Source organism: Bufo gargarizans, chromosome 1 (assembly GCF_014858855.1).
Source record: "Bufo gargarizans isolate SCDJY-AF-19 chromosome 1, ASM1485885v1, whole genome shotgun sequence".
NCBI lineage: Eukaryota > Metazoa > Chordata > Amphibia > Anura > Bufonidae > Bufo > Bufo gargarizans.
In genome coordinates, this window is record NC_058080.1 from 725,422,531 (window position 1) to 725,447,318 (window position 24,788).

General features: G+C 43.3%; 1 protein-coding gene across 1 annotated transcript in view; it reads left to right on the top strand.

Moving 5' to 3' along the window:
- WASF3 (WASP family member 3) overlaps window positions 1-24,324 on the top strand; it is a 77,862-nt gene extending 53,538 nt beyond the window's left edge. The window contains exons 4-10 of the mRNA XM_044276383.1: window positions 5,307-5,441; window positions 9,068-9,221; window positions 9,423-9,540; window positions 9,886-10,061; window positions 16,370-16,633; window positions 21,343-21,704; window positions 24,167-24,324. Of these exons, the coding sequence (XP_044132318.1) occupies window positions 5,307-5,441; window positions 9,068-9,221; window positions 9,423-9,540; window positions 9,886-10,061; window positions 16,370-16,633; window positions 21,343-21,704; window positions 24,167-24,324 (1,367 nt within the window). The remainder of the gene's footprint in view (window positions 1-5,306; window positions 5,442-9,067; window positions 9,222-9,422; window positions 9,541-9,885; window positions 10,062-16,369; window positions 16,634-21,342; window positions 21,705-24,166) is intronic.
- Window positions 24,325-24,788: the final 464 nt, after the last annotated feature.

The window sequence follows — 24,788 nt, forward strand, 5'->3', positions numbered from 1 at the left end:
AACAGTCTACAGTTTTCTGTGTGTAATGTGCACACAGTAATTCCATCTGTGTAAGGCCTCATGCACACAACCGTTTTTTTTTTAACCACTTCAACCCCGCTAGCTGAAACCCCCTTAATGACCAGGCAACTTTTTACACTTTTGCACTACACTACTTTCACCGTTTATTGCTCGGTCATGCAACTTACCACCCAAATGAATTTTACCTCCTTTTCTTCTCACTAATAGAGCTTTCATTTGGTGGTATTTCATTGCTGCTGACATTTTTACTTTTTTTGTTATTAATCGAAATTTAACGAATTTTTTTGCAAAAAAATGTCATTTTTCACTTTCAGTTGTGGGTCAAAAAAAAATGGTTTGGGTAAAAGTTATAGCGTTTACAAACTATGGTACAAAAATTTGAATTTCCGCTTTTTGAAGCAGCTCTGACTTTCTGAGCACCTGTCATGTTTCCTGAGGTTCTACAATGGCCAGACAGTAGAAAAAACCCACAAATGACCCCATTTCGGAAAGTAGACACCCTAAGGTATTCACTGATGGGCATAGTGAGTTCATAGAACTTTTTATTTTTTGTCACAAGCTAGCGGAAAATGATGCTTTTTTTTTTTTCTTTTTTTTTTTCTTACAAAGTCTCATATTCCACTAACTTGTGACAAAAAATAAAAACTTCCATGAACTCACTATGCCCATCACGAAATACCTTGGGGTGTCTTCTTTCCAAAATGGGGTCACTTGTGGGGTAGTTATACTGCCCTGGCATTTTAGGGGCCCAAATGCGTGAGAAGTAGTTTGAAATCAAAATCTGTAAAAAATGACCAGTGAAATCCGAAAGGTGATCTTTGGAATGTGTGCCCCTTTGCTGCAAAAAAGTGTCACACATCTGGTATCGCCGTACTCAGGAGAAGTTAGGGAATGTGTTTTGGGGTGTCATTTTACATATACCCATGCTGGGTGAGAGAAATATCTTGGCAAAAGACAACTTTTCCCATTTTTTTTATACAAAGTTGGCATTTGACCAAGATATTTATCTCACCCAGCATGGGTATATATAAAATGACACCCCAAAACACATTGCCCAACTTCTCCTGAGTACGGCGATACCAGATGTGTGACACTTTTCTGCAGCCTAGGTGGGCAAAGGGGCACACATTCCAAAGAGCACCTTTCGGATTTCACCGGCCATTTTTTACAGATTTTGATTTCAAACTACTTCGCACACATTAGGGCCCCTAAATTGCCAGGGCAGTATGACTACCCCACAAGTGACCCAATTTTGGAAAGAAGACCCCCCAAGGTATTCCGTGAGGGGCATGGCAAGTTCCTAGAATTTTAAATTTTTTGTCACAAGTTAGTGGAATATGAGACTTTGTTAGAAAAAAATAAAAAATAAAAAAATCATCATTTTCCGCTAACTTGTGACAAAAAAAATAAAATTCTAGGAACTCGCCATGCCCCTCACGTAATACCTTGGGGTGTCTTCTTTCCAAAATGGGGTCACTTGTGGGGTAGTTATACTGCCCTGGCATTCTAGGGGCCCTAATGTGTGCAAAGTAGTTTGAAATCAAAATGTGTAAAAAATGACCTGTGAAATCCTAAAGGTGCTCTTTGGAATGTGTGCCCCTTTGCCCACCTAGACGGCAAAAAAGTGTCACACGTGGTATCGCCGTACTCAGGAGAAGTTGGGGAATGTATTTTGGGGTGTCATTTTACATATACCCATGCTGGGTGAGAGAAATATCTTGGCAAAAGACAACTTTTCCCATTTTTTTTATACAAAGTTGGTATTTGACAAAGATATTTCTCTCACCCAGCATGGGTATATGTAAAATGACACCCCAAAACACATTCCCCAACTTCTCCTGAGTACGGCGATACCACATGTGTGACACTTTTTTGCAGCCTAGATGCGCAAAGCGGCCCAAATTCCTTTTAGGAGGGCATTTTTAGACATTTGGATCCCAGACTTCTTCTCACGCTTTCGGGCCCCTAAAATGCCAGGGTAGTATAAATACCCCACATGTGACCCCATTTTGGAAAGAAGACACCCCAAGGTATTCCGTGAGGGGCATGGCGAGTTCCTAGTTCCTGTATTTTCTCACAGTCTCCCTTTCCGCTAACTTGGGACAAAAATTTCAATCTTTCATGGACTCAATATGCCCCTCACGGAATACCTTGGGGTGTCTTCTTTCCGAAATGGGGTCACATGTGGGGTATTTATACTGCCCTGGCATTTTAGGGGCCCTAAAGCGTGAGAAGAAGTCTGGAATATAAATGTCTAAAAAATTTTACGCATTTGGATTCCGTGAGGGGTATGGTGAGTTCATGTGAGATTTTATTTTTTGACACAAGTAAGTGGAATATGAGACTTAGTAAGAAAAAAAAAACAAAAAAAAAAAATATATTTCCGCTAACTTGGGCCAAAAAAAGTCTGAATGGAGCCTTACAGGGGGTGATCAATGACAGGGGGGTGATCAGGAAGTATATATGGGTGATCACCCCCTTGTCATTGATCACCCCCCTGTAAGGCTCCATTCAGACGTCCGTATGCGTTTTGCGGATCCGATCCGTGGATCCGTAAAAATCATACGGACGTCTGAATGGAGCCTTACAGGGGGGTGATCAATGACAGGGGAGTGATCAGGAAGTTTATATGGGTGATCACCCCCTTGTCATTGATCACCCCCCTGTAAGGCTCCATTCAGACGTCCGTATGCGTTTTGCGGATCCGATCCATGTATCCGTGGATCCGTAAAAATCATACGGACGTCTGAATGGAGCCTTACAGGGGGGTGATCAATGACAGGGGGGTGATCAGGAAGTCTATATGGGTGATCACCCCCTTGTCATTGATCACCCCCCTGTAAGGCTCCATTCAGACGTCCGTATGTGTTTTGCGGATCCGATCCATGTATCCATGGATCCGTAAAAATCATACGGACGTCTGAATCGAGCCTGACAGGGGGGTGATCAATGACGGGGGGGGGTGATCAGGGAGTGTATATGAAGTGATCAGGGGTTCATAAGGGGTTAATAAGTGACGGGGGGGTGTAGTGTAGTGGTGTTTGGTGCTACTTTACACAGCTACCTGTGTCCTCTGGTGGTCGATCCAAACAAAAGGGACCACCAGAGGACCAGGTAGCAGGTATATTAGACGCTGTTATTAAAACAGCGTCTAATATACCTTTTAGGGGTTAAAAAAAATCACATCTCCGGCCTGCCAGCGAACGATCGCCGCTGGCAGGCTGGAGATCCACTCTCTTACCTTCCGTTCCTGTGAACGCGCGCGCTTGTGTGCGCGCGTTCACAGGAAATCTCGCGTCTCGCGAGATGACGCGTATATGCGTGACTGTGCGCAGCGCTGCCGCCTCCGGACTGCAGATCTGCGTTAGGCGGTCCGGAGGTGGTTAAGATCCGCAGAAACGGGGTCCGTAGGTCCGTGATCCGTGAAGGTTTTTTCGTCCGTGGGTCTTCCTTGATGGTGATGGGGACGCTTCAGGTTAGAATATACTCAAAGAACTGTGTACATGACGTCCCCCTGCTGACCCCCCCTCCCCCCCCCCTGTATTTAACACATTGGTGGCCAGTGCGGCCGGCCCCCCCTCCCTCCCCTGTAGTTAACTCATTGGTGGCCAGTGCGGCCGGCCCCCCTCCCTCCCCTGTAGTACTGTAGATTCATTGGTGGCCAGTGGGCCCCCACCTCCCTCCCCCTCCTAATTAAAATCTCCCCCCCCCTATCATTGGTGGCAGCGGAGAGTACCGATCGGAGTCCCAGTTTAATCGCTGGGTGTGGCAGGGTCGGGTGGGCCCTGGGTGTGGCAGGGTCGGGTGGGGCCTGGGTGTGGCAGGGTCGGGTGGGCCCTGGGTGTGGCAGGGTCGGTGTATCTCACTGTGTTATGTGGTCTTATGTTTTATTTTCCTTATTGCTATTTCTGCACAGAAGACATTATAGAAGAGACTAGTAATGGTTTCCCTGCAGAAATAGCAGCCTCATAGTTATGTAGGACTATGTATTTGATATGAATTACCGCATAATTTGTACTCCTCCTTGGATAAAAATACCTCAAAATTGTTAAGAGGAGTATTTTTACTCTTCTAGAAAAAAATGTAGTGCAACCTCTGCTCCCAATGCACTTTACTGCTGGCTTTTTGGAGCACAGGGTAAGAATGTAAGTGAGTTTACAGAGATCACTGATGTGATGAACAGCGTCATCTGTAGGCAAGTATTCTTTCTGCTGTGTTCTGTAATATGGAGGAGATTTATGGTCTCTCTCTAGCTGTGCGTCTGCGACTTAAAAGTGCTTTTTAAGCTTCTCTTCCCACTTTTCCAAAAGGGAGCATGGCAAGGGTTGGAACGGGTTGTGACCAACATCAGAGACAAATTTATCTTCATTTACGCCAGTTTTCTGATGCAAATAAAGCTCCGCCTAAATTATGATTTATTTTTTATTCAATAAGATTTTTATTGAAAAGAGATTTTGTACATAAGTAAATTATGATAATTTATAATTCATAATTCAAGACTCTAAAACCGCCTGTCTTGATAAATCCTTCCCCCTTCATGTTTACCGATGAGGAGGCGGCTCATGACACCAACTTATGCAATCTTTTCTCAGACATTGGATTATGCCATTCCTCTATTATTCCTCCTGGAACTAAGTGAAGTTACCATTTCCTTAGTCAATAAGGCGAGTCCCTGCACGCTTGGGCCGTGGCAGACTGTGCTTGGAGGATATCTAGTTGTCAATTCAATTATACAGTTCCCGGAGTAATAATAGAGGACCAGCACAATGCAGAGCTATGAGGAATGTGAAAGGGATTAGTAAGGCTCGTCGGAGGGCTTGATGTATGCCGCTGTTTAGTCATATAATGGCATGCATCCCCTATTGGCTGCAATGGCTTTTTTTGTTTTTGTTTTTTTGCTGGTGACGCAATGTATGAGAGAGTGCTTTCCTATGAAGAAAGAATGTGCCGCGCATGCCAGCCCAGTGGAGGAGCCTCCGTCAGGTGACTGAGAGCCTGTGGGAATAATCAGCAAGCTTTTCTGCTGCCTACACAGAATGTAACCAAAAACCAAAGTGTGAACCTAGCCATAAGAAGTCCTCCAGAGAGCTGGCGGGTCCTCTTTGGTGGCAGTGACAGCTTGCACCGCTTTTACGTAGTTTTCAGCGGTAAAACTTCTTAGTTAATGCCATTCTTCACACCTAACACGTCCCGTTGTCCACATCTCGACTCAGGCGGTGAAATCCGCAGCTGTCGGATCAGCAGTCCCTGCCAGTGTGTGTTGACATGTTTTCTCTGTTTGGCAGGCAAGCACGCAGAAGACATATTTGGCGAGTTGTTTAATGAGGCGAATACTTTCTACATCAGAGCAAATTCTCTTCAAGACAGAATCGATCGGCTCGCTGTCAAAGTCACCCAGCTGGATTCAACGGTGGAAGAGGGTGGGTGACTGGAAGTGTGTTACGCACGCGTGCTATTAATTACCCGGCAGCAGCTGCCTCCTAGCGGGGGAGCGCCGCTGTCATCCCAGGAAGCAGAGCGTGCCGTTGCTATATCACATGTTAATTGGCCGGCAACATATTGCAACTTACTGTCTCTCCATAATATGTATGAAAACTTCTGGAGCAGCCAAGCTTCCTCCCACACGGCCTATACCAATATTATGGCAGCTCAGGTGTCCTCCTCTAGACCTAAGAGAATTCAGTTTTTGCATCATTATGGTTCATGTAAATGCAAAATGTAAATTCCTTACCAGCCCGGGGGCCACACGCCTCATTTCTGATGGGATGAGTTGCACTACCCTGCTGTGTGTGGGTTTTAAAGGTTATGTCTACCTTCCAGCACCACTTTCTAGTTTATATATACATTTCATTTACATAAAAAAGGATTTAAAGCTGTAAATTCATTCATTCCGTTACATTTTCCTGCACGGACCATGAACAGACATATCCCCCTAGCATTTTAGCTAAGTTCCCATAATGCAGTGGGACAGTGTCAACTGTATTACTGGCGCTAACCCAGGATCAGTACAGTTTACAAGTTACTCAACTTTTATGTAGGTTTTACTCCTCCCCATTATCAGTGCCTTTTCTCATATCAATCCATTTACACTGGATGGGTTCAATAAAAGCACGGCTTACCCTGTCCAGCTTCCTCTCTAGTGCCCTCTTAATCAGTACAGACACGAAATAATGCCACATAGTCATTACGTCATTGAAATGTTAGGGGCTTTGGTTGATGGTTGGTTGTGCAGGGGTTTTATATTGATGAGCTGCCCTCGGGATAGTTTAGCAATATCTTATCGGCAGGGGTCCGACACCTAGCACCCCCGCCGATCTGCTGTTTGAAGAGGAGGCTGTGATGCATACGAGCTCGACTTCCTCTCCTTTGCAGCAGCGGCGAATGGAGCGAGTACTTGTAATTGCACTGCACTGCTGATGGGCAGTGTAATGAAGAGGAAGTAGCGCTCGCATGGAGCTCCGCCTTCTCTTCATACAGCTGACTGGCGGGGGTGCCCCCCTACCAATCAGATATTCATCCTGAGGATAGGTCATCAATATATACTGCCTGCACAACCCCTTTAACAATGGCTCACATTTATTAATAGATTTTTGGCGTAACCTGTACCTTTTAAAAGGGTATTCCGGTTTTACGATATTGATGACCTATCCTCAGGATAGGTCATCAATATCGGATCATTGGGATCTGACTCGCAGCATCCCCACAGCTGTTTGAAGTGGCTGTGGCACTCGGGCAAGCAATGCATCCCCTTCAATGTTTACTTGCGTTCCGTCTACACTGTAGGGGCAGTGTACGGTAATTACAGCTTTTCTTCCCATTGACTTGAATGGAAGAGGAAAGTGGAATTACTCTGCGCTACCGCCACAATGTAGGCGGAGCAGTCAGACCCCAACGACCTTTCCTAACAGTTGCCGGTAGTAGAGAGTGCTGAGAAAAGCAGGGACTCCTAGTTTTAGATTTATAAAGAATACTGCTAGAAATTGGCACACAATTTAGCACAAATCTACACCTACTTTATATATTTTTACTTTACAGACTCAAATTTTTTTTTTTAAAGGGGTTGTTTTGGATGTAACTGTCTCCAAGAGCTTGTTGTGCCTATTGAAAAAAATCATACTCGTCCTGCTCCATCCAGGGATTGTCCCTGCCCTGTAAATTTCAGGACAGACGATATCACGTGTGCCGCTGCCGCCATTGACTGGCCTCAGTGGTGATGCATCCCCAAGCAGTACGTGACCCAGCAGTGACCTGCTGTTTATGGACACGTCACCACTGATGATAGTCATTGGGTGTAGCAACAGGGACTCTGATCACTAAATGGAGTCAGAGACCCAGAATGCAGCAGCACAGAGCAGTTGAGTATGACTTTGGTCAATTGGTGCAACACACTAAATAAAAAAAATACAGAAGGTTTTAGGGCAACCCCTTTAAGGCTTCATGCACATGACCGTATTTTTGATCTGTGTCCGATTCCACATTTTTGCACATTGCACACAGATTCATTTCTATAGGTCGTCAAAAAAAAGTACAACACATGGATGTCATCTTTTTGCTGTCCGCATACGTGTGGTCAGGCCGCAAATGATAGAACCTGTCCTATTCTTGTCCGTTTTGCGTACAAGGAAAGGCTGTCTTACAGTGGGTCCTGCGAAAAATGGAGGATGCACATGGGCCGCAGCTGTATTTTGTGGATCCGCCTTAGACATACCAAAATGTTCGGTATTAAGAGGCATGCACCATGTAATGAATTGGGCACACATTTTTCCATCTATGTTTTTGGCTTATGAAACACCAGGGGTTTCCATTTTTTTGGATTAATGTCCATAGGGCTTGGTAGGAAAGATGTTCTGTGCTCCTGATGTTACTGCCTGTGAGAAAGAAGGACAATATGTAGGGCATATGTAGGGTCTACGCATTTTCGCCTGTACACTCTAGCACCCCTTGGGTGATCCTAAAAGGTATTGGCTGTGAAATCTGTGTCTGTAAGAAGCAATTCATGAGTGCGGAGCTTAGATTAGTCCAGCAGAGTGGACTCACATCTGCGGGGAGGAAGGTGAGGAAGCTTTCTGGAGAAATCTTCAAGCTGTGAAATGAAATTAGAAGGTGAAAGAAGCCCCACTGGTAAGTCTGGCTCATTCAATGTGTACAAAGCCAGACGAGCGTTATCGACAGGAAGCTGGGGGCGGACGGAGAAGGAAATTATAGCATATAGAATGAGTGCAAGGTGACAGTGCAAGACAGTGTGTAATCATTGAGGTCACGCTCTGAAAGGCAAGTTCACCATGTGCTCCAGAAAAGATTGAACAAACGGTAAAGGCACCAGGAATTACACTGCTAAACCAGGCAACGTGGGGGAGATTTATCAAAGCTGGTCTAAAGGAAAACTGGCTTAATTGCACATAGCAACCAATCTTATTCCACCTTTCATTTTTCAGAGCTCTTTTGGAAAATGAAAGGTGCAATCTGATTTATTGCTATGGGGAAAATAAGCCGGTTTTCCTTTACACCAGCTTTGATAAATCTCCTGCAATGGCTTGTAGGGCACGCTCAGCTGAATGAAGCATTCTGGGAGTTGTAGTTTCTGAACAGCTGGAGGTTGCTGATTCGGGTTATAAAGACATAGCCATAGTTTGAATTGGTGGGGGTCTGAGCACTGAGACCCCTTCCAATCTCTAGAACGAAGGGAGAGAAGTACACACTTAGCTTGTTCTCTCTCCTCACTGTAGGACAGGAATCTAACGTTACGTCAAACGGAGCCATAAAACGTGATGTGAACCCACCCTTGTGTGCGGCTACCACAACTCCGGCCAACTTCTGAGCTGGAATGGCTCTAAAAATTAGAGATAAGAAATTCAGGACTATTAGCAATTATGGGGATGGCAGCTGCTCATTTTTTCCTGAGGACATAAAAGCTACCGAACATGTACATTTGCCACAGCTGATCACCTGTATTATTAAGATGGGAATTTTACATGCTCAATTATGACTTTTCTATGTTTTTCTTGTCTTATTGAATTAATGTTTACTCTTGGTCCTTCAATTCTAGTTTCCCTTCAAGATATTAACATGCGAAAAGCTTTCAAGAGTTCAACCATCCAAGACCAGCAAGTGGTCTCAAAAAACAGCATTCCCCACCCGATCACTGACCTCTACAACACCTGCGACAGGCCGCCCCCACTTAATATACTCTCCCCTTACAGGCAAGTGACATCACTGATGACATGTCGATTAGTTAGGTTTGATCGAATAGGCAGAGGGCTTCCAAAATGGGCCGGGTAAAGACGGAAATGGTGAAAGTGACCCATAAATGTATGCTATAGAGGAAAACCATATAATACATATATCCAAGATTTCTTTGTTTATGAATTAACGTCTTTTCAATTTTTGTTTTGTGCTGTCAGGGATGACAGAAAGGATGGCTTGAAGTTTTACACAGATCCTTCCTATTTCTTTGACCTTTGGAAGGAGAAGATGCTGCAAGACACGGAGGATAAAAGAAAAGAGAAAAGGAGGCAGAAGGTAGTGCTGATGGTATCCGTTCCTCACGTTTTTTATGCAGTTATTAAATGGGAACTTCCATTATGTCCTTCCTGGGACTAAAGTTAATTCCTGGTCATATGATGGACATGTATCTGGTACTGGCGGGAGCTCAGATAACGGCACTGTGACCATCACATGACCAGGACGGATTTTTATCCCGAGAGTAAAGTTTCTGTTAAATGCATCTCCTCAGAAATTTTGGTAAAAACCATGAGGAATTAATACAGAAAGTATATTATTATTTTTTTTACAATCAATAACCTCTGCTGCAATTATTATAATTTCTAAACTTTTATTTTCACCCATTTAATTTTCCTATCTCAGGAACAAAAGCGCGTGGATGGCACAACTCGTGAAGTGAAAAAAGTCAGGAAAGCCAGGAACAGACGTCAGGAGTGGAACATAATGGCCTATGACAAAGAGCTGCGGCCTGACAACAGGCTGTCTCCAAATGTATACCAAGCAGCGTCTTCTGAGGGATCCATGTCCCCGGACACTAGGTCTGTCTTTAACTCCATCAGATCTGTTCTGCAGATTGTTAGCGTTGCACTGTGCTGTTTGAAATATCAATGATCTAATGACTGATCCTACCAGGGTATCTTTTTTTTTATGCACTTCATTATGTATAATTTTCATTTTTAATTATCTTCAAGACGGCTCCAGGAGTAAAATGTGAGCCAATAAAATAGTTTTCTTTTAACCATGAGTGGGTCCATGGCATTCAGAGGGGAAAACTGCAGTGGTTTTTGTCACAGATTTGGAAGTGTCAAAATCTTCTAGGTGAACTGGCCCTTAAAGGGTAACTAACCTTTTATATAACTTTATTCAAAACCATTCTAAATACCCTAAAACTCATTTTTGTAAGGTAGTTTATTTTTACTGTTTCACTGCCAAAGTAGGCACCCAAAGTTTAGGGTGTTTATAGCGCTTTTCACTGTTTGGAATCGGTACACTCATACCTGGCCAACATGTAAGCGGTGTACAGATTCCACAGTACTGCTGGAATAGGAGGCGCAGCAAGCTCAGTACTGGTAGGAGTATTTATCACTGCTTCTGTCTGTACGCTCTGCTCAGCTAACGCCTGGCGTAGCGTATTCGTGCAAGGTTTCCTCCTGTACCGATGTGCTATGCAGAGCTTTTACCTGAGCGGAATGGGCGCAGTCAAGACCATCGATCTGTACTACAACCCTACTGTAATTTTATTAACTATGAGCTGCAGTATTCTACCCTAGAGATACATCCAGGCCTCTCTTGTGAGTTTGCAATTACAAGCTCCTTTGGGAAAGTTCATAGCTGCACTGCTCTTTCAGTAAAGAATCCTTCTATGTTGGTGTAGAAACCTTCTTTTCTCTAGACGTAAAGAAGGCCCCGTTTGTCAAATTCTCACGGGAGGGATCTCTGTATTGACCTGATATATTTATAGTTATTAGATCTCTCTGAATGAAGACCAACAGAAAAATGATTGTTAAGCCCAAAATGAAGATGTTCATAGCCTTCAAAGATCCTCTTGTTCTCAGGGTATAAACCGCTAGTCTAGCACCAGCTTTCTCCCCTCTCCATAATAAGAACACAGGACCTCTTGCGGGTCCACATGTAATTCTGCAAAGACATTCCTGATAATCATGCATCTGCAGGAGCAGGGAGCTGGTTGTCAGTGACAGCCCACTTGAGAAGGCAAAGGCAGTTTTTTACTGTCCCTGCCGTCCTAATCCCTGTATACACAGTGCTCCATGAACGCGGTGTACAGTTCATGAAGTGCCCATAACTTTTCCTGCTCAAGTCTCTGCAATCATGTGATGACCAGGTAACTGTAGGAGCTGCTGGGTCTTAGCAGAGCCATATCGGTTCTGGTAGTGATGCTTCAGAAGCTGTATTCCCACATAGCTGGGCTTTTATCTCAGCCCCAGTTGCAGGGGAAATCAGTGATTTAAAAAATAATAATTAACAAAGCCAATGGCAGGCGGTGACGGGGACTAGCCTCCATAGTGTCACCCGCAATGCTAGGAGGCTCGTCCCTGTCACCGCCTGCCATTGGCTTCTCCCCCACGACAACGGATGTTTTCATCAGCGCATAGGAAGAAGCAGCGGTGGCCGTGCGGGGACCAGGAATGGCTCGGGGAGCCAAGTAAGTAGAATCAGTGTGAGGGGCCCGGGCATATGCGGGGGGGGGGGGGGGGGGGGGTGTGGTGGTATTTCCAGCCTTGGATAACAGCTGATCGCTAGTAGTCCCTACAGGGAGACACTTGTGAGCAGCTTATTGTCTAACAAGTAGCACAGAACTCCTTTAAGGAAGTCATAATGCCATAAGTCCATCGTGATAGTGGACTAGACATTATTATGTGAAATGGTCATGTAATTTAGTAGTCAACAAGTGGCCATGGTCGGGCGCTATATCTGGTAAGTGAGAAACGAGCTACAGTAATGCCTTTACCATAATATTGAAGAGTTGACTATCTAGCAACGACATGATGGTTCAGGCTCTTCCAGAGAAACTCTATATGAACGTTTACTGGAGACATAATGACTAAAGGGTTAGTTACATTTATTTTATTGCATTGGGCGTGCTTCTGTCTGTGGTGTGCTGGTTTAGGCTATGTTCACATCACTTTTGGGATGTCTGCTTAGCTTGTACTCCAGGAGAAGCAACTTGGGTACAGTCTAAGCGTATCCATAGGAATCTATTACCTGATGGAGGTCTAAAGAGTGTCCTTGTGGCCTCCACTTGGTCGTGTATGCCCATATACCGGAAGGGAAAAAATACTTTTAATACTGTAGTAAATGCATACTTCACTGTGTAGTTTTTTTACGCTTCACTGATGCCACTGTGCGGCAGGCTTCAGTCGGACATTATACTGTACATCAGAGGCTTTTCACAGTGGAGGCCATTAATGTAATGTGAACAAAGCCTTAGTGGAACATGCAAAATACGCCTAAAAACTGACTTTTAGCTGTACATCTGGCAGACACAGACAGCATGGGGCCCCTGTGAAAGGGAAACATATGGACCATTTGTTTACTAATTGTTCATTTGATGGGAATGGGATGCTAGTCCTGGACCACCATTGCAAGCTGTGGATGGAAATCATTTACATAGTCTTTTAAGTGCAGTCTGATAGTTTTTATTTCCAACGGTAGTCCTCTCGTCTACTGGTTTACTCCTATGTGCTGTCTGCCTCTGATCTGATTGGATACTATGGATAACGCTACTGTTTGTATTGATTTAATGCATGTATTATTGGGTTGTTTGTTTTTTTTGTGTTGTTTTTTTGTTTTTTTTCTTTATAAACCTGCACCATGGTAATTATAATTATATAATTGAATCAGATTTATTCTGGCTACTTCTGTAATGCCACCAGCCTTATTGCCTATTCCTATTGCAAATGTATGAATAACTTGACAACGGGGGTGTTGCTACATAAGGTAGTACTGTCAGCACAGATTGGATAAAGTCAGACTTTGCAGGGACCCCTCTTTCCCCCCAGTTTGTAACACCTAGTTGTCAATTTAGTTGTCAAAATATGAAGCTGACTTCGGCTTTGTTAATGAGGCACGAAGCCAAGTTCGGCTTAGTACTTTGATACAGTAATTTATGCGAATAAACGAAAGTGACACGTGATAGAGGTGAGACGAAGTAAGTCTCGCTATATTTGCTGAAACTTCAGCAAAACTCTGCGGAAGCAATACATTTTACAGTAGAACGGAGACGATATTATTAACGACGTTTTTAAAATTATCTGGTTCAGATGCAGCAATCCAAACCCGATTCACTCAGTCCTAGTTATAAGGAAATAACAGACGTGTCAGGATTCCTTTTGATGACAGGTCCCCCTTTTAAGGCTGTGGACACCATTTGACCCATTGTTATTGACTTGAAGGGTTTCTGTTACCCCAATTTTCCCTAATAAACAGGCTGACATTATAGATGTGAAAATGTCACCTGAATTTAACTCTACATTTCTTTTATTTAAGTATGCCCCCCGTTTTCGAGTAATTTTAACTTTTATTATATGCAAATGAGCCTCTAGGAGCAGCCGGCTTTCTCACTGCGCCTGTGCAGAATACTGAATGGGACGGCGCAGGCGCGAGATTTACACAGCAGGAGAACCAACGCTGGCCTGGCCCTGTCAATCAAGACAGAAGGGCGTGGAAATGAGGTGGGCGAACGGAGCCTCTAGGAGCAGGTGCAACACCCCTCCCCCCTGCTCCTAGAGGCTCATTTGCATATAATAAAAGTTAAAATTACACACAAACGGGGGCATACTTAAATAAAAGAAATGTAGAGTTAAATTCAGGTGGCATTTTTACATCTATAATGTCAGCCTGTTTAATAGCGAAAATTGGGATGACAGAAACCCTTTAAATATGTTTTGGAGGGTGGGGCGACAACTTTCTGTAATAGGTTTTTATGAGAACCTGTCACCTCTTTCCAGTGTATCGAACTGGAAATGACAATGCATTCTAGTTCAATTTACCATCATCAGCCTTATACCTTTGTTAGGGATATTACTGTTTACGATCGGGGGGAACAATACGTTTTGTTTGATATGCTCTGTTAAGGAACCAAGGCCGCCTCTACTTAAGTCCATGAATACCTATAAGATAAATGCCAGACCGCTTGCAATCAATATACATTTTTTTGGTAAATAAATACATAAGTTATAACCAAGTATAGGTGCAGGGGAAATAGGTGACATCTACTGAAGGGGAACACAGTGGTATTAGTTCATATAGGTCCACAAAAGGAAAAGAGAACCAATAATACCCTAAGTTCCCAGTGCCGCCCCCTCCTTTTGCGATGTGACGATCTACACAAAACTCCTCCTGCCTGTCTGTGTCTCGCCAAAATCTGTGCAGAGCAGTTGAGTTTTGTGCTGATGGTGATGTCACATGGCATGGGTGGACATGAAGGCATAAGGTTTGACACTGAGAACTTGAGGAGGAGGCTAGCTTGGACACTTGGGCTCCTGCAACAATTAAAGGGGTATTCCAGTTGGTACAAGTTATCCCCTATTCACAGGTTAGGGAAAAACGTTAAGATCGTGGGGTTCCTACCACTGGGACCCCAATCGATCATAAGAACAGGGGCTCCGTACCACCTGCAGCTCCCCTGAAATGACAGGAGCGGCTGGTCGCACATGGCTATCTCTGGAACTCCCATAGTGTGTGGCAAGGATTACATAGTACCGTGTTAGCCCACAAAAACAATGTGATGTTAATAAATACAAAAGTATTAAGGGAGTGATTCCTCCAATGTGATGTACATGATACTCTGTACTAGGTGTCCTAATGGAGGAATTTATATTGGGGAGACTGTACAGAAACTGCGATCCAGAATGAACCTGCTCAAATTTAAGATGAACCACAAAGCCGATAAAACTGTAGGAATCCATTTCTCTGGACCAGGACACTCCATGGATGACTTAAAGGTTTTCATTTTCAAAGAGAACATTAAGAATGATAGAGACAAAAAAACTTGGGAATTTAAAATGATGACTACATTCCAGTCATTAAGTGATGGACTGAATCTCACCCCTGGTTTTATTACCCACTATTTAGACAAAATTCACACCTTCCTCAGTTCGACTCCCAATCCCTAATCTACATGGTCTCCGCTGACCATGTCCACCTGCTGATCAGTCTTATCTTAATTATGCATCCCCCCCATGTACATGTTTTGCTGTAACATCCTATTAGTGTTGTGCCTATTTCTCAGTCGTTAATTTATAATTATGCCTGAAGAAGGAGCATTTGTGCTCTGAAAGCTTGCAATGTTTTTTTTCTGGTTGGCCTAAAAAAATCACTCAATACTTTTGTATTTATTAAAGCAAAAATATTCAACTTCACATTGGAACGCCCATGGAAATGAATGCAGCAGCCGCACACATGTGTGACCCCCATCTATCTTAAAGTTATCCCCCTATCCTGTGGAAAGGGGATAACTTGTACCAACCAGAATACCCCTTTAATAATGCCCCACCAGACACTAGGAAGGGTAATTAGCATATCAAGTAAACTTCATTTTCCGACAATCGGAATCAGTATTATCTCTAACAAAGGTACAGTGGTGGTGATAGTAAACTAGAATGCATTGTCATGTTACATACACTCGGAAGAGGTGACATTATTCCCTTTAAATAATGTGCTTCATTTGGCTTCTGTGGCTTCTATACATCACAGGACACAGCAGCTTCAGAATGCCATTCACAGTGAAATCTCTCCTGAACGACCTAAGATGATTTATCACCAAATTTAACTTTTGATTTGGTCATAAATCAGCTTAGGTCATTCAGAAGAGGAGGCGCTGGAGTATGAGCCATCGGACAGCCACACTAATGGATTTTGCTGTGAACAGCATTCTGCAGTTGCCAAGTTACTGTGATACGTGGAAGCTGCAGAATGCATCTAAATAAATCATAAAAAAGTAAAAGGTGTCCACAGCCTTTAAAGCACAAGTTAAAGGTAGAACTACACAGTATACCTTGTAAGCTTTGTGGTGGAAGCAATCTTTCACTAATGCTCTTTTTCTCCCCATTGAGTCTTCATGCCACAGTTCCATGGTTTCCCTTAGGAAATACCAATGACCTTGATTTCCTATTGGAATTCCAATATTCATCCATGAAGGTGTGTTGGCCACATAACCCTCATTAGGTCTGTCCTTGTAATAGCATGTCATGGAGTTTACTAAATTAATTAATTTTACTAAAAGTCTGCAAATGTCATATTTTTCATTGTGTGATGCTAAATGACTCACGTTATGGAGCGAACTTTGATCTAGTATGGTCTAATTTTGTTTTTTTCTTATCCTAAGGTCTCATGTATCTGATTTGACTGAATACTCCTATCCTGCAACCCCAAATCACTCCATGCATCAACATTCCGTGACCCCAACTTATGTTGGATCAGGAGAATCACTGCATCATATAGGCACCAATCAATTCCATGAGCACGATTACAGATCCTCAACTGGCACTTTAAGACATGGGACGTTGAGTAGACCACAACAGCCGCCGCCACCACCACCATCAACTATGGATGGACCGCATCCACCGCCCCTAACTTCTGCTGAGTGCAGGTAAGGCTTCTGTATGCAACCAATCTGATCTAAGGTTGTATCTTAGTGCTCTTCATTGTACAGTATATGTAATTTTCAGAAATATACAGTACAGACCAAAAGTTTGGACACGCCTTCTCATTCAAAGAGTTTTCTTTATTTTCATGACTATGAAAATTGTAAATTCACACTGAAGGCATCAAAACTATGAATTAACACATGTGGAATTGTATACATAACAAAAAAGTGTGAAACAACTGAAAATATGTAATATTCTAGGTTCTTCAAAGTAACCACCTTTTGCTTTGATTACTGCTTTGCAAACTCTTGGCATTTTCTTGATGAGCTTCAAGAGGTAGTCATCTGAAATGGTTTTCACTTCACAGGTGTGCCCTGTCAGGTTTAATAAGTGGGATTTCTTGCCTTATGAATGGGGTTGGGACCATCAATTGTGTTGTGGAGAAGTCAGGTGGATACACAGCTGATAGTCCTACTGAATAGACTGTTAGAATTTGTATTATGGCAAGAAAAAAGCAGCTCAGTAAAGAAAAACGAGTGGCCATCATTACTTTAAGAAATGAAGGTCAGTCAGTGCGAAAAATTGGGAAAACTTTGAAAGTGTCCCCAAGTGCAGTCACAAAAACCATCAAGCGCTACAAAGAAACTGGCTCACATGCGGACCGCCCCAGGAAAGGAAAACCAAGAGTCACCTCTGCTGCGGAGGATAAGTTCATCCGAGTCACCAGCCTCAGAAATCGCAGGTTAACAGCAGCTCAGATTAGAGAGCAGGTCAATGCCACACAGAGTTCTAGCAGCAGACACATCTCTAGAACAACTGTTAAGAGGAGACTGTGTGAATCAGGCCTTCATGGTAGAATATCTGCTAGGAAACCACTGCTATGGACAGACAACAAGCAGAAGAGACTTGTTTGGGCTAAAGAACACAAGGAATGGACATTAGACCAGTGGAAATCTGTGCTTTGGTCTGATGAGTCCAAATTTGAGATCTTTGGTTCCAACCACCGTGTCTTTGTGCGACGCAGAAAAGGTGAACGGATGGACTCTACATGCCTGGTTCCCACCGTGAAGCATGGAGGAGGAGGTGTGATGGTGTGGGGGTGCTTTGCTGGTGACACTGTTGGGGATTTATTCAAAATTGAAGGCATACTGAACTAGCATGGCTACCACAGCATCTTGCAGCGGCATGCTATTCCATCCGGTTTGCGTTTAGTTGGACCATCATTTATTTTTCAACAGGACAATGACCCCAAACACACCTCCAGGCTGTGTAAGGGCTATTTGACCATGAAGGAGAGTGATGGGGTGCTGCGCCAGATGACCTGGCCTCCACAGTCACCGGACCTGAACCCAATCGAGATGGTTTGGGGTGAGCTGGACCGCAGAGTGAAGGCAAAAGGGCCAACAAGTGCTAAGCATCTCTGGGAACTCCTTCAAGACTGTTGGAAGACCATTTCAGGTGACGCTCGTCAAGAGAATGTCAAGAGTGTGCAAAGCAGTAATCAAAGCAAAAGGTGGCTACTTTGAAGAACCTAGACTATGACATATTTTCAGTTTTTTCACACATTTTTGTTATGTATATAATTCCACATGTGTTAATTCATAGTTTTGATGCCTTCAGTGTGAATCTACAATTTTCATAGTCATGAAAATAAAGAAAACTCTTTGAATGAGAAGGTGTGTCCAAACTTTTGGTCTGTACTGTATGTAGTGGTTTGTACAGCTGAATGGCAGATTTATATCTAATGTGTACGGACAGCGTCCAGCACAAAGGTAATTTTGGTCTTCAGGACCTAACACAGTTCAGCCATATTTTGAATTTGTTAGTTTAAAAGGAACCTGTCACCTGTGTTTTGGGTATAGAGCGAGGACATGGGTTGCTAGATGGCCGCTAGCACATCCGCAATACCCAGTCCCCATAGCTCTGTGTGCTTTTATTGTGTAAAAACAAACGAATTGATACATATGCAAATTAACATAAAAGAGTCATATCTTACTTGTGTGACCAGAGAAGAGTCATATTTTCAAGCTCTGACTCATCTTAGGTTAATTTGCATATGTATCAAATTGGTTTTTATACACAATAAAAGCTCACAGAGCTATGGGGACTGGGTATTGCGGATGTGCTAGAGGCTATCTAGCAACCCATGTCCTCAGCTCTATACCTAAAATCCAGGTGACAGGTTCCCTTTAAGGGCTATAACTTTTTAATTTTTTTAAAGCCAGAGAAGTGATTTTTTTCCCCCAGTGTGTTCTATTTTAATGAACAATGTTGGTGTATCTTAATATTTTAGACTTTTTTTTTTTTTTTAGGGGTTGTCCGAGGTTATGAAAAAAAAAATATATATATAGTACTGTAAATCTGATGGGCAGCAATATATAACTAAGCTAAGCAAGCAATCTATTTCCTAATTTCCCTGGTTCTCTTCTGGCCCTTTGTTTACCTGCAATAAAAACAATCTCTGCCCCTCCCCCTACTCTGCTAAGGGAGTGAATACAAGTGCTGCCCTGAGTGACATGTCTGCCTGCTGGGGTACTCAGCAGCATGTTGTATGTGTAGGACTACAAGTCCCAGCTGTATAATGACACTGCTGATACACACAGGATTTTCCCCCTACCTGTTCTTGTGCAATGCTCAGCAGAACTTCTTTGTCAGCTCCTGTGCCCAGAATTTGTCTCCTCACTGCCTGCAGCTACTCAGTAAAGCCTTCAGCCCTGATGTCTTTGCTGCTGAAGGGTAAGAATTCAGGGAGAGATCAGACAGCAGTGCAGGGGGGTGTGGCCAGCACAGTGATGTCTGGTGTACAGACTCATATCTGCTCTCTCGGGCTTGTGCACGAAACATCATCATGAAATCTGAGAAAGGAGCAACTACAAATGCAGTAAGTGCATGGTAAAGCTGTTACATTCGCCTAGTTAGAAACATACAAAGAACAAAATAAAACTCTGACAACCCCTTTAAGCACTTTTAGCCGTATACATATGTATCCGGCATTATTTTGACACCAGCTATACAGAATGGTCACTTTCAGGCAATTTGCTGCATTACTTTAATGTGTATTTGTTGCCTTAACATGTTAAGTCAATATAACCCTAACTACATCTGTAGTTTGAAAAAAATTTTTTACAATAACATGTTTTTACATGTTAACATTTTTTTTTTCTGGTAGTAATACGGTACTACCCTCAAATAGATTTTTCATTTACGTTAGTCTAGCATTTTGATATTAGTCTAATCAGGTCTTGGCTAGCATTATCACAATGGTTGGCTGAGGGAATACTTAAAAAAAAAAATTTTTTACAGGGTATTATTTTTTTTTATGTTTTTCTACTCTGTCAAAAAATGCTTTTTTTTTTAATTAATTTAGAAATTATTAAAAAATTTTCACACTATACTTTTCCACTGTAGTTACGGCTGCCCAATGCAAGGAAAGTCTGCCCAGTTGCAGTGACAGTTGCTACTATTACAGCACTGTTGGGTCTAGTTCTGTGATGGCTAACCCAAGATTTACACTTGCTTGGCTGTTCTCAGAACTCCATAGGAATGAATGGAGCATGCTGGGAGTCAGTAGTTTTTACCACAGCTGGAGTGCCGGAGGTTAGCCATCACTGGTCTAGTTAAACCTAGTGTCAGCCTTGTAGAACTGGCATATCAGTCACACGAGGCCTCTGCTGCCTCAGTTTTACGCATAGTGCTCATCTAGTGCTAAGTATGTCAAAATAGAGAATACAGGAGCACTGAACACCATTTCTGTCCTTTCTCCTGGGTCCCCAGCAGTCCTCTATAACAGGAGGAAACAAGATTAATCAGCTTGGTCGCTTATTTATCAACCTAAAGCCCGTGCTGTAAATATACTATGGCGCTTTAGGAACATGAACTTTAATCTGTTAGGCCTCTTTCACACTTGCGTTGTCCGGATCCGGCGTGTACTCCACTTGCCGGAGGTACACGCCGGATCCGGAAAAACGCAAGTGTACTGAAAGCATTTGAAGACGAATCCGTCTTCAAAATGCGTTCAGTGTTACTATGGCACCCAGGACGCTATTAAAGTCCTGGTTGCCATAGTAGTAGTGGGGAGCGGGGGAGCGGCATACTTACAGTCCGCACGGCTCCCGGGGCGCTCCAGAGTGAAGTCAGAGTGCCCCATGCGCATGGATGACGTGCCATGCGATCACATCATCCATGCGCCTGGGGCGCCCTGACGTCACTCTGGAGCGCCCCGGGAGCCGCACGGACGGTAAGTATGCTGCTCCCCACTACACTTTACCATGGCTGCCAGGACTTTAGCGTCCCGGCAGCCATGGTAACCATTCAGAAAAAGCTAAACGTCGTATCCGGCAATGCGCTGAAACAACGTTTAGCTTAAGGCCGGATCCGGATCAATGCCTTTCAATGGGCATTAATTCCGTATCCGGCCTTGCGGCAAGTCTTCAGGATTTTTGGCCGGAGCAAAAAGCGCAGCATGCTGCTGAAGACATCCTGATGCATCCTGAATGGATTTCACTCCATTCAGAATGCATTAGGATAATCCCGACGACAGAACTCTATGCTGGAAGACAAGAACGCAAGTGTGAAAGAGCCCTTAACTATTCTTTATATACTGGGAATGTTTGTGCTAATACCAATGCTAACCCTTCGGAGGCTAAATCCTTAGTAGAGAAATAGGAGATAATGGGCTAATGATTTAAAATTATATGAAATCTTTCCTCAGACGGGTTCTGCCAGCACAGATGATGGAATATTATTCCACTGGATCACCACCTCCTCCTCCACCACTGATTCCTTCAGCTCAAACTGCTTTTGTTAGTCCACTTCAGCACCCAGTCCCTGGATCCCCTGGAGGGCAGTTGTCTGGATTGCCATATGCACCTTCTCCACCTCCGGGTGGAATCAGCATCTCTGCTTTAAGTGGGCCTCCCCCACCACCACCAGGACCACCTTCATCAGTTCTGTCTCTCTCTTCATCTCCAATGCACTTTGCCAAAGTGTTAGAAGCAAAACGTCACGATGGTGCACATCTCCTTGGCCTGACAAGTGACGCTCGTAGTGATCTCCTCTCTGCTATCAGGATGGGTGAGTAAAAGTCTTTACCAATGACAAAACCTGCTTGGCCAATTTTGTGGTGTTTTTGAGACGACTTTAGCATTGTATCACCCATTTATAGCCTCATCCACCAGACCTCCCAAGGTTTATCTGCACCAAACTTAAATCATGGTTACACTGCAGTCTTGGATTGTGGACACAATATAGAGTTAAAACACAGATGGCGTAAAATGGGCCGTGGAGAAGACCTTTGAAATTGGTCCAGATTTATTTACGGTGCTTCTAAGGCTGTGTTCACATATTTCGGACAATTGTATTTTTGGCCCTCATATCTTCAGGTTTTGAGAGAACATCCCTTTAGTGAGAAAGAAGATGAACTGGAACACAGAGGAATACACATTACATTCTTTAATTTCTACGTTAGCCTCATGTATTACTGTATAGAGGAAAGCTAAAAGCATGGAAGCAATCAAAGAATACGTTAGCAGAAGGCTACAATTAGGCTGGATTAAACAGTGAGGTTTTAGGAGAATTTATTGGATTACTGCTGAGATGTGTTAAAGGCAACCTGTCAGAAGTATTAGGCTGCCTATACTACAAGCGGTATAAAATCCCAACAGGATCCCTGTTTATAAGCAACTGTGTTCTGCTATAAAACACTGCGAGTCATCAGAGAAAAATTGTAAAAAAATGAGCCCGGAACAGGGAGAAGAGACCTCGCTCAGATTGATTGACAGGCCTGTCCGTATACAGAAATAGGGAAAAACCTGTCAAAATCAAGCTTATTGGGGAGATGTTGGTGGGGAGCCACCCAACGTTCACTTCTCCCCAGTATACATTTGTGTTTAAAGTATGTTACATAGTTGGTAATGTTGGATTAAGGATACAGCTCGTTACCGATGATCTGCCTGTGTAAAAGCGCCGCCGATGAATGAGCAAACGCTTGTTCATCAGACAATGTCATCTTTTATGCAGGCACAAAAATCATGGTTTGCTGCCAGCAAACAATGATTCTGTACGGGGGCGAGGGATTGCATTAGCGATCACTCCTCCCCATACTGTGGAGGAGATCGCTGCATGTAATAGCAGCTGTCTACTCCACTGACGAGCAGGCAATTGTCGGGAAGGAACGCTTCCCTCCCGACAATTCTAAGGCTCATCTGTAATACAGCCTTAGCCCATGTTTTTCCAGACTAAACAAACCCAAGTTTGATAACCTGTCTTGGTACTGCGATCCACCCATTCACTGAACGACCTTGGTTGCCATCCTCTGTATCTAGTTCAACTACGTTCTTCTTCTACAGATACCTAAGATTAATACACACTATTTCATATTTGGTCTGACTACTGATTTGCACAGAGGCACAATTTTGTACTTGCGAGCATCTATGCCTCTTTTCATGCATCCCATTATTTTATTTGCTTTGGTGGCAGCTGCCTGACATTGGTCACAAAAATTAAAGGGAACCTGTCATCAACTTTATGCTAACCTCACTGAGGGCCGCATAAATTAGTAACAGAAATGCTGATGTCAGCGATGTGTCACTCATGAGCTAATAGTAAGTGGTTGCCAAGAACCAGCATCATAATCATTTAAGCCCAGGCCTGGAGAAGAGTCCAATCTACCTGAGAAGAGTCCTGGTTATTCATAATCTCCTGCTCTCCCCCATCTGCTGATGATTGGCAGTTCTCTCCTAGAGAGAAAGGGAGAAAACTAGGTAGAAGACTGTCAGTCATCAGCAGGTGGGCAGGAGAGCAGGAATTCATGAATAACCAGGACTCCTCTCAGGTGGCCGTGACTCTTCTCAAGGCCCAGTCTGCAATGATTGTGATGTTGGTTCTTGGCAACCACTTACTTTTAACTTTTTAATGACAGACCGCTGAAATCAACTCACCTGTCTTTACTTTATTCTGCCGTTAGTATGGGCTGCATAAAGTTGATGACAGGTTCCCTTTAGGTTTACTGTCCACCAATATTCCTAAGCTATTAGGAAGTATTTAGTATTTTGGTTTACAGATTTATATACTTAGTACATGACTTCACCTGTTTTCACATTAAATTTCATTTGCCATTTCTCTATCTGTGTTGAATACTTTGGTATCCTGTGCAAATATTGAAAGTCTGCTCTGTAAGTCTGTGCACAGTCATTAGGTAATTTTTTTAACGTTTTTTCTAAAATCCACAGCGGTTCGGAGTAAAACATAGGAGGAAGCTTTGCGTGCATTTCATTCCGGCCGAGGTTCCAGAAACATGAAGCTCCTGACATGTTCCTGTTTAGGATTTGGCCCTAGATTTGGGCTTGTGTAGCCTAAAACGCATTGGCAGTACTTGTATTTTACCTCTGCTCCGGTTTTATGGAGACATTGCAGTGCTGGACACATCATTTAAACTTTGTTTTGGAGCTCCAACGATCAGATTCCACTGTAGCTGGTGAAAAGTGCTGTTGTGCTTATATTTGCATAGTAAGTCATGTGTATTTTTTTGTGTGCAGGAATCCGGCTGAAAAAAGTACAAGAACAGCGTGAACAGGAAGCCAAACGAGAACCAGTTGGGAATGATGTTGCGACAATCCTGTCCAGGCGCATTGCGGTGGAGTACAGCGACTCTGAGGACGAATCAGAGTTTGATGAAAATGACTGGTCTGACTGATTCCGTCAAGCAGGTGTAACCGCGCCCGATACCAGGACATGGGTAGCTGTCGGTTCGCCACCCATTTAGCCCTCTGAGTATTCAGCTGGTCATACAGAATTTCTCTGGCTGATATAGTTGGATGGAAAACTGAGATTTGAGTCAATGGCAAGCATGAGAATTTAAGATTCTAGTCTGTATATGACATAGGTACCAAGGACATGCCTTAGCTACGGTAACTGCGCAGAAGGAAGATGTACAGTATATGTACCTATAATTACAGAATTTTGAAGCCAGTCCTTTTTTTTTTTATTTTTTTTTATATAAGTGTAAACTCAGGGACACATTACGATAGTAAATGACTGGAAAAGTGCATAGGATTAAGTGCAGGACTTACAGGTGTCTATTCTGTACATTAATCTCTAGTTGTATTTTACAGGTAAGTTTTAGATGAACTTATCGTGGTAGGATCATTTTGTAAAAAT